This window comes from Fistularia commersonii, chromosome 33, assembly GCF_037954325.1.
Source record: "Fistularia commersonii isolate RoL2024-O1a breed Wild chromosome 33, RoL_Fcom_v1.0, whole genome shotgun sequence".
NCBI classification, from domain to species: domain Eukaryota; kingdom Metazoa; phylum Chordata; class Actinopteri; order Syngnathiformes; family Fistulariidae; genus Fistularia; species Fistularia commersonii.
Genome location: NC_141316.1, coordinates 9078836 through 9089626, shown reverse-complemented (window position 1 = coordinate 9089626; position 10791 = coordinate 9078836). Strand labels below are relative to the sequence as shown.

Here is a 10791-nt window from a genome sequence, read left to right as displayed (position 1 = left end):
ATAGATAAATAACTTCTGAAGTGTAAAAGTATGAAGTATAATCTATAAAAAAAGGCCCTCCATATTTGCCAATATACAGGAATAAATGAGTGGTTAGAGTGATATATTTTATAGGGTTATAGGAGGAGCTAGGAAACATTTCCTGTATTTTTCTGTAACGTTCTGCTGGAGAAGCTGCTCCGCTGCCTATCCAGTGTGAGCTGGAGGTCCAGGCTGTGCATGATGGACGACACTTTCTCCATCGTCCTATTTGTACACACACACACATTTTATATATATATATATATATATATATATGCGAATAAAATCGTACCATGCAAACAGCGATGTGCTGCCTTACGGTGATGAGGACGAATATAAGTAGAAATATGCAAAGTGGTACTTTTCTGCAACCCTTTTGCACATCATTTTCACTTGCCAACTCTAGAAGCACGAGAATCCGCCCGCAGGGCTGCGGTTGTCGGTCCAGGCCGCTATAGAATTTTATAAAGAGAGACGGCGTTGATTTCACCCGGTCGCCCTGCAACACCAAAAGAAGGTGCTCGGCAACACTTTGGTTATAAATGAATGCGCGTTAATGGCAGTGTTGAATAGAAATCTATCAAATAGCAGGTGGTGGAAGGTTTTCTTTCAGCTTTGCCACAACATTAGTTGTCGCTTGAAGTGCAGCCAGTTCACCGAGTCTCCATATTCGAGCTGCCATATCCAAGTCACCCATGTTTTGGATTAAGGCCGAAGTGAAAACAGCCTCGGCGGGGAGAGAATGACATCAAGACGAGGCTGTAAAAGGAGCGTGACGACGAGAAAACACGGCGATGGAAAGTTCCACGCTACCGTAAATCCAAGCGCGCCGTCACAACAGTGTTTGCACACACACCAAAAACACACTGCCGGATAGCAGGCAAACAGGGCAGGCGTGACACATCCGTGCAAACCCCCGTCCGCGTACGGCCATGTTTGAAGACGCTGTCGTTGGCGGGCAGGTGAGAGCTGGAGTATCGAGCGTGGGAACGACGAGTTCATCCACGTCCGTTATCTCCTGCAGTCATGGTGGCCTCGCCCCGGCTGAAGGACGGAAACCACCGCACACACTCCCCGAAACGCTTCTGCATTCGGTTCCTCCTTGAACACCATCCCATCACAACAACAGCAGAATCACAACACTTGATTGATCCCCAAGGGGGAAACTGCTTTTTGTTAAAAGCAGCTCCTGCTTACAGAATAAAGTGGAGAAGAATTAAAATAGAAGTCTATATAAAAATAAAGAATATAATAATAATAATAAAATATCAAATAATAAACATTACAAAACAGGAAAGATCAAAAGAAATAAATGAAAATAAAGTTAAAGGTATGTAAAAATGTATGTTACGCATCAGTAAGGTGCAGTCCAGGGAGGCATGAGAGGCCGTGCCTCACTTGCCAATCTTGTAAAGAAAAAGAATAAAAATAAAATAAGATATTATTATTAATAATAATAATAATAATATTTATTAATAATAATAAACACAAAAAAAGGAAAGATCAAAATAAATAAATTAAAATAAAGTTAAAGGTACAGTATGTAAAAATGTTTATAATGTATCAGTAAGGTGCAGTCAGGGGAGGCAGGAGAGGTCGTGCCTCACTTGCCAATCTTGTAAAGAATAAGAATAAAATAAAATATTATCAATAATAATAATAATGATAGACGCTTAAAAAAGGAAAGACCAAAAGAAATAAATTAAAATAAAGTTAAAGGTATGTAAAAATGTATGTAATGAATCAGTAAGGTGCAGTTGGGGGGGCACTTGCCAATATTTGAAAGAAAAAATGTCAAATAAAAAAATAATTAAATGGTTCTATTTATCAGTGGTTTTGCACGAGAAAGGTATTATTCATTTCACTTCACTAGTTTTAGAATAGTTTCTATTCACAATCACTTGATTTTCACATTTACTGTTAAAATACTGAGAAGAGACGTGTGGTGAGGCAGCGGCCTGTTGAGCCTCAACGTAGATTGCGGAATGACGGCCGACTGCTGGCATGCTTTGCACTAAGACTGTGCTACTGTCTCTGCATGTTGCTATTAAAATGCTTAAACACTTTGGCCACATTTCCAGTGTTAACAACTCTATGTGCGTCACAAGTTTCCTGTGCTGAGCGATCATAAAACAGCTGCAAAGACCCACTAAGTGAGGCACACAGTTCTCCTGCCTCATGGTAGGGGGCGCGCCTGATTCCAGGGATTCTTCTTGCGACTCCTCGGCTGCAGAATACAAAAATGTTTGTGAATCCGACTGTTATGAAGTCAGTGCCTTACACCGTAATGTACATACATGTGTATTTACAAGTACATTTATATGACAATCAGGCTGTCCCGTAATTTATTGTAGTTCTACAGTTCTTCTCACTACAGAGAACAAAAGAGTTTCATGGTTTATCTTCCAGGAATATCAAACTGGAAACTAGAGAAACTCCTTGTTTCCTCATTTGTCTTGACTGATACCGCTGAGCTGCGCCCTCTTTAGACAAGCTGAAAGATGAATGCATTTCCCAAACAACTTCATTATTTGCACTGTCACACAAATGAAGAAGTTGGCAGCAGGAGAGTCCAATCACAACGACAGCAGGATTTTGAAGTCCCTCTTTTATTTTATATCCCTGCGTATGTTTAGCGCGTCCAAATAGCGTCATTTCCGGACTGTTAAGCACATCTGAATATAAGCCGCACCGGCTAAAAATAACAAAATAAATATATGTGTACATGTATTGGCCACACTTGTCTAAAAGCCGCATGTTGTAACATGATATATTATTAATTATTAATAATATGCACAAAAATTTAAATATAAAAAATAAACAATAAGTAAATTAATGATAAAAAATGTATTAACATAGTAATATATATTATATATTAATATATATATTTATATACACATATTTTTTACTTTAAATTAAATACATACTGGTAACATCCACAAATACGTAGTAGAAATGCTTTTTTTCCAAACTGTGCCTGGAACACGGCTGATGAAAAGGATAAATAATAAATAAGACAAACTAAATGTTTTACTAAATGAAGCTCGTTAGACCAAAAAAAAATTCATAAATTAGCCGCATCGTTGTTGAAGCCACAGCGTTCAAAAATGGGAAAAAGGTAGCGGCTTATAGTCCGGAAATGGAAATTTCAATTATATTTTATTATATATGTAGTTATTTATACTTGCATAGGCGATGATGCTAAGCTGTAATAGTCAGGTGTTAGTATTTCAAATTACACATGTTACAAATTACACAACAACCACACACACACACACACACATGCATGCATCCTGAATCCATACACAGCGGTGTGTTTATCTGACAGAATGTGAGAATTTCTCTCCGATGTGGAAATTTAAATTTGGAGTTTAAAAGGCAGTTCTGAATCCATCCCTCCCCGTCTGCCACCCGCGGCTCGGCTCTTTAAACGCCGCTGCTTTGAAACGTCCCGCCGCAGACAATGAAGCAGCTGGATTTCTGCACATGTGCCTTTGTGACGCCGAGACGCCTTGTCATAACTCCATCGACGGGCCGAGACCTTCCAACACACACACGCGGAAACACACATCTAGACTGAAAGTCAGTGGCTCATGGAGACGGATAGCGGCGTTTCGCACAAAAGAATATTTGATTTGGTTATAAATACCGGGACATGAAAGCGAGGCCCGGCGGGGTGAAGGTCAGAGGTGAAGCTCCGCCACCAACTTATAAGTTACTTCAGAAAATGGGATTAACATCATCGAGCGGTGACTTTACGTCTCCGACAGAATTATATCTTAAGATAAGCAGATTAACATTGTCTGTCTTTTCACCAGCGGCTCCAATTACTCCGGCTTTTCCTTAAAATTGGTTTCCGCAGAGAGACTTTCAGTCGTATCAATGCAACAGAAATCCAAGACGACTCAAAACCGTTTGGTTTATTTTGCATCAAACGTGGAATAAACTACAAATGTTTCCAGGAAAGAGTTCAAATGAGGACCATCTCCGTTTAGAAACCACTATTTTTCATTGTTTCCTTGCGAATGAGTGTATCTGACACCTCAGACACTTGTGTTACATTCGTGTGCGTGTGTGTGTGTGTGTGTGTGTGTGTTTTTCCAGGATGAACCCGCCTAGTCATCTGGTTGTGACTCATGATGTTCCAGTTTCTGCCAGCGTGGGGAAAAACTGCACGTACAGATGGATTTGTTGATAACGTGAACCTGAAAGAACCTTCATCAGGTGTTTCTCCAGGCTTTGGAACTGTTGCAACAAATCTCTGAGATGATTTATTCATTCCCTCGTTCATCATCGTGCACGCTGGACAGCTTCACGTTCTTGCTCAATCAACACGCTACATACATGAAACCACACATAACATGCTACATACAGTGCATATATATGGCAATAAACCCTTTTTTCCACTTTCACTTTTTTACCTCTTTATTTTTTACTTTTTTCTTTCTTCATATTTATTTATGTATTCTTCTAGATGTTATTTCTATTTTTTTATACATTTTTTGGTATTTTTGGTCTCTAACCCAGATATGCCGCTATCGTTGTATTGTTGTACCATGTTCCGCTTTTTTAAGGTAGTTTTTGTCTGTTTTTGACTAAACTGAACCTTAAAGCTGCTCTCATTTTACTTCTTTCTACGTATTTATCTATTTATTCTTCTAATTTTCATTGATATTTTTTATATATTTTTTCTGTCTTATATCTCTAACCCAGGGATGATGCTATCGTTGTTTTGTTGTGCCTTGTTCTGCTTTTTAAGGTTGTTTTTGTCTATTTTTGATTCCACAGAACCTGAGAGCTGCGATCTATAAATGTCATTACACTCTGTGTAATGACAATAAAACTCTTTCCATTCTTTTTATTATAAAAACAGTGGGTCAGGAAAGCAAAGTCAGTAATTGTTAGTGTCACTCCACTCGCATCGTGTTCATTTTTGTCACTGTTATTGCCACTGTTTCTGTTCTTATCCTTGTTGTTATCATTTTGGTTGTGTGTTTTTTTCCATTCTGTTGTCTATTCTTATCCTTGACCTTCATTTTTCTGTATATTCTTTTGTGGATGTCTTTTGCTATCTTTTAATTATCTTTTATTTATATTCATACTCCTATCAATTAATATTGTTATTGTTGCGCTGCTGTGATGGAAGAATTTCCCCTATGGGGATCAAAAAAGTATATTTTCTCTTATCTTATCTTATCTTATCTTATCTTATCTTATCTTATCTTATCTTATCTTATCTTATCTTATCTTATCTTATCTTATCTTATCTTATCTTATGGGCAAGATAAAAACTCATATTTTGCACATCTCCCATAAACACACACACACACACAAAAAACCTCTGTATCTGCGTGCGCTTTATACGTCATACCACATAGTTTACTGTTTGGAATAAAAGTGCACTTTACTGCTAATTTGCACTCTATTTTTATTCATATTTTGTTCATTTCATGTGGGATTGAGAGAAAAGTCTTCTCCATTCCTCTGACAACGCTGACTTGGACTTTGACTATAAACAAAAAGATGTAAAATTGCTAAATTGTACAGACGTGTGAATGAGAGATTTAACGGTTGAGAGACTTTGGCCTCCAGGGGGAATCCAACTTTCTTATCAAACTATTTTCAATCAATATTGAAGTTAGAAACTCCTTCTTTTTTCCTTTTGTTTGATTTTGTATGGATGATTACATTCCAAATAAAGTCAGTGCATTTCTATGATCATTCATGATTTTAAAATTGAAATAAAATACCAAAAAAAATCAAATATTTAAATTGCAATTTTCATTTTGTTCCATTTTACATGATGGCTGGTTAGCCAGCGCATAAAAAATAAAGATGAAACGTGGCCTGCCATGCAAAATAATTGCCCACCCCTGCTCTACAGAGTGTATTTTTTTAATCTTAATCGCTCCACATGTTCTTGAGTGACGGGATTATACTTGTAATCCCGTTTCTGCAGCATCCTGTGATGCATTTTCTTCCCCCTCAAAAGCTGCATGTGTTATAAGAACCTGCAAGATGAAAAGTCAGATTTTTGCGGGTCTCCCATACACGCACTTAAAGCACAATAGTGGATTGTAGCGGGGCTCCTGTGCCCCCCCCCCCACGCCCTCCACGCACCCCCACGCCCTGTGAGTGGTTTAAAGTTTCCCGTGCCGCGCTGTGATTGGCCGCTGGAGTTTCCAGAGGGGGAATAACTCCGCAGCTTTGCGTGCCTTTACGCACTGCGGGGCCGACGGTTGTGCGCCTCGCCGGTCTCAGAGCGGAACTCTCAGCGCGCACGGCGCTATGGAAGCCACCAGAATTACCATCGAGACGATTTAACAGAGGGGTTTCACGGATTTACCCCCCTTTTTTCTCCCCTTCCTGAACACTTTTTAACTTCTCGTTTTGCGTGTTCCAAGATGGGAGTTTTGGGGATTACTTGCGTCTGGATCTTACTTTTATCCCGTTTTGACGCGTCGGCGTCCAACTACTCCGAGGACCAGTGCAGCTGGAGAGGCAGGCAAGTAGGAAGCGGGTTATCCGACCTTTCGGTGCAGCTCGGTGTGTTTGCAGGACGGCGCTGTTTTGGATGCAACATGTTGAGACAAGATAATGTTAGTGGGGGTCTGCTGGCTGAGCCCCCGGGCGCCTCTGCAGGAGGCAGAGGAGGGCTGAAGGAGGGGGAGGAGGGGGTGCAGAGGCAACATTCTTTATTTGCAACAATATTCAGAAAAAAAAAAAACACCCGCTTCTGAAGGGTTTTTCTGTGCGTAAAAATGAAATTTCCTAAAAACGGGTTCCCGTGGTGCGTTTGAGGACCGGCGCTGCAGCGAGCTGCCAGCAGGCGGCGGGTTCCCCCCTGGGGTTCACATCCAGACATGGATGGTATCCATGGCGATGATGCCTCTGACACCCGTGTTTCTATCTGAGGCGTTTCTGGAAAGCCATCCGGTGTGTTTTAACACTCCTCCTCTGTCCTTCCACACAGCGGTCTGTCCCAGCAGCAGGGCAGCGTGGAGCAGATCTCCCTGCACTGCTCGGAAGGGACCCTGGACTGGCTGTACCCCAAAGGGGCGCTGCGTCTGACCCTGTCGCCCCGCCTGCCCTGGGTGGCGGTGGGTCCCGGCGGCAGCAGCTCGGGCCTCATCACGGCCTGCGTCAAACCCTCGGAGCAGTTCCGCGGGGCACAGCTGTACCTGGAGAGGGACGGGGTCCTGGAGCTCCTGGTCGGGGATCGCCTGGAGTCCTCGCCGCCGCCGCGGGTTCGCTGCTTCAGCCGGCTCCCGGGCGAGAAGGTGGCGCTCTTCCTGCAAGCCATTCCTCATCAGGACATCAGTCGACGGATCGCCTCCTTCCGCTACGAGCTGAGAGGGGACTGGACGGCGCGGCTGTCCCTCGACTCCAACCCCAACAGCAGCGTCGGTGAGTTCCCTCCCGGGGATTTGAATTTCGGAATTTGAATTTCCCCACGGTGGGACGGATGCAAGCGTGATCTGCGGGTTCGGGAAAGGGAGAAGCAAATCTTAATCACATTTCCAATGTGGCGGCGCCGCAACGGCGAGCCGCCGGGGGTGAGTTGTTTTTTTTTCCCGCTGCGCACGCCGCCGTGCGCGCAGGCCTTACGTGCACGCCGCCGAGGCCAAACCTTCCCCTGCTTTGGAGGGAGTGTGGAGGAGGAGGAGGAGGAGGAGGAGGAGGAGGAGGAGGGCTGGGGGGACAAAAGCACAGTATGTGGGACCTTCTCCAGAGTCCAGAGCCCTTTGAATGGGTGCCGCATGAGCATTCTGGGATTATTGCCGTCGCCTTGGCGACAGAGAGGCCTCTACCCAGCTGAGATGCTCCCCTCTTTTGTTGAGCCGCCTCTCTGTTGGAAGACTTGTCTGCAAGAGCGAACTCCCCCTACATCCCTCTCTCTCTCTCTCTCACACACACAAACACACACACACACACACACTCACCCTGCTGAGGTTTGGAAGGGGGTTTGCTGCAGACAAGGGAGGAAGGAATCTCATTTATCAAGAGGTTTTCAGTGTGCAGGAGAATGCAGGGGTGGGCAAGGGGCCTCCAGTGAACCACAAGAAGAACTTTAAAAAATGCCAGGCTCTTTTTTTTTCTTTTGGCCTCACAGTTCAGTCATTCAGACCGCGGCTCCACCGGCTCCCTGCTAATATTTATGTGGAGGCCGTCGAGGTCTGCTATCCGTTCCTGTATTTCCCTGTTTTTCCGCAGATATTTTATCGGGAGAAAGTTTGCTTGAAACTTTTTGAGGCCCTTCCAACCCCCCCATTCCTCCAGCTTTGATGAGGTGTGACCGTGGACGCCCAGGCGTACTTCGGGAACGGGAGGGGGGGTTCATTTGGCCTCTAAATGGTCCAGAGAGGAAGGGACTCGCGCCCAAACGCTCCCCTCAGCCGCCTCCGACTGTAAAAGTAGCAGCTGTCCGTCAGAACGGGGCCTTTGTTGCGCGACGTTGCGCGGAGTTTCCGGTTTATTTTCCCATCTCGCGCGTGTGATCTTTCATCTGGAAACGCACCCTTTGACTTCCAGGAGCCTCGTATAGCTATTAGCATGTAGGTGTTTAGTGTGTGTGTGTGTGTGTGTGTGAGGCGGCTAACCGATGTGTCTCTCCGCAGACGCCTGCAGACCCTGCAACAACACAGAGATTCTGATGGCCGTTTGCACCAGCGACTTCGGTAAGGGATGAAACGATAGCGTCACACAGGGGTCGACGTGTTCGGCGAGGGGGAGCTCGCCGCGATCTCCTGTCGGGGATGGCGAATCGGTCGTGTCGAACCGCTTTAACGCCGCGGCGCTTTGCAAATCCTCGCTTCTCAAAAAAAATGCAAAGGTTAAAGGTGAGACGGCGTCACATCCGCAGGAGCCCCTCCTGAAGGCACGGTAGTGGACTAATCCGAGCGCCGCCTCGCCGGCCCCTGATTGAGTTGTAACGCAACTGAGGAGAAGTTAAGAGGGAAACAAAAAGTTGGGAGGATTAGCGGGCAGGACGCGTTCTTTGGACGCCCCGCTTCTGTTCCTGAAACCGAGCCTCACGCCTTGGAAATTCTAAACGTGTTTTTTTTTCTCTGCTCCACAGTTGTGCGCGGTAACATCAAGTCGGTGGAGGAGGACGAAAACCTGCGCGCGGCGGTGATCAAGGTCAGCGCCACCCGGGTGTTTCGTCAGAAGTACGCCCTGTTCACCGGTAACAGCCGCCTCTCCAGCCGGGGCGAAATCCGGACTCTTCTCCAATGCGGCGTCAAACCGGGGCCCGGCAGCTTCCTGTTCACGGGCCGGGTCCACTTCGGGGAGGCCTGGCTGGGCTGCGCGCCTCGCTACAAAGACTTCCAGCGAGCGTACGCCGCCGCCAAATCGGCCCAGCAGATCCCCTGCGAGCTGCCCGTAGACTGAATCCACGCGCCGGGGCGGCTCGACCGCCGCGCAGAACGGAGGCGGCTCTCGCAGCCGGGTCAAACTCAGCTCCGGAAGCCACGACGGCAAAACCGACCGGGCCGCGGCGCCGCGACGGGCGGATGTGGTCTTCCCTGGGACTGAGGAGCCAAACGGAGTCTCCCGGTGCCGTTTCAGTGCAATAAGCAGTCAACCGGTCCTGTCGTGGGACTTTGTTGAAATGAAGATTATAAAGATTTATTTCGCTCCGGGCAGTTGGTGGACCCGGTCACGCCGCCGCGTGAGAGAAGGGAAAATAGCTCGAACGTCCTTGCGGTCGGGACGGAGCGAGCGATGCCGTTAATGGAGGCCCGTCGGGAGTCAGTGGCTGGAAAAACTCAGGAAAAGGGCCGGGAGGACGGTTCCCCGGCCCGGCGTGCCCGCCGAGGACACCCACTGGTTTAAGATTTCCCAGTTCGGAAAATGTCTGGGCTTCATTTCCAGCAACCGGACCGCAGTCGGAGCGGGCAGAGCGTGGTTAGCCTTTTTTTTTTTTTTTTTTTCGTAGGGCTGTTTCTGTTATTTAGGAGATTATATCCTTGCAAAATTAAATATAAAAAAAAATAAATAATAATATTTGCACTGATTACATAAAGGGAATGATCTGGAAGGTGATGCTGCAAGCACTGAAAACCAAATAAAAGCGACTATATGTAGCGTAGAGGAGCATTTGAGAATTTTAATATATGTAGAGACGACGTGTGCAGAGACCGTGCACGGCAGCACCGCGTCAGGTGTCACGGCTCGGACCGATGCCGGAAGCACTTTTGCCTTCTCGCCCGTTCTTGAGATTTCGCTTCTGCGAGAAGATGCTGGCTTTAAAAAAAAAAAAAAAAAAAAAAATTATGCAATTCGGTCATTTAACAAAAAAAAAAAAAATTGCATTCTTAACCGATAAGTCGACTTCGAGCCGCAGCTGTTTCGTCGCGTTTGTGACACTTGACGATAAGATGGTAGTAAAAGAAGATCATCCGAGGTGACCGCGGTCTGCACGACACACAAGCAAAGAATTATATGGCTCTCTGCAGTTACTCACACACACACACACACACAAATATGCATTAAATGTATACATTTCTGTGATGTCGAAGGCGTTCTTATGGAACGTGCACTATGTCAGCAAGGAGAGGAGATCGTACCAAATGACCGCGATGTCCCGTTTGTCTTTCTCGCGTTCACTGACGGTTTTTACCCTTTCTTTTTCATGTGAATATCAATGTGAGTGTAAATATGTTTATAAGAAGTTCTAGACTGGCGCGGAAGCCGCCCGTGTGAACCGACGTCTCAGTATTGTTGACTATTTGATTGTTCGTCTGTGAAATATACTCCTCGAAAGCA

General features: G+C 45.4%; 1 protein-coding gene across 1 annotated transcript; it reads left to right on the top strand.

The window, feature by feature from the left end:
- Positions 1–6258: 6258 nt before the first annotated feature.
- Positions 6259–10791, top strand: metrn (meteorin, glial cell differentiation regulator). Its single transcript, XM_086140893.1, has 4 exons — positions 6259–6526; positions 6995–7428; positions 8640–8699; positions 9101–10791. Exons 1-4 carry the CDS (start codon positions 6426–6428, stop codon positions 9412–9414), a joined length of 909 nt encoding a protein of 302 aa, XP_085997019.1. The 5' UTR covers positions 6259–6425; the 3' UTR covers positions 9415–10791.

Bases quoted from the DNA above. Each gene is read 5' to 3' on its own strand.
- metrn (XM_086140893.1), top strand. From the start codon at position 6,426: ATGGGAGTTTTGGGGATTACTTGCGTCTGGATCTTACTTTTATCCCGT. The intron at 6,527-6,994 runs GCAAGTAGGAAG...CCTTCCACACAG, and splicing joins CAGTGCAGCTGGAGAGGCAG to CGGTCTGTCCCAGCAGCAGG. The intron at 8,700-9,100 runs GTAAGGGATGAA...TCTGCTCCACAG, and splicing joins CGTTTGCACCAGCGACTTCG to TTGTGCGCGGTAACATCAAG.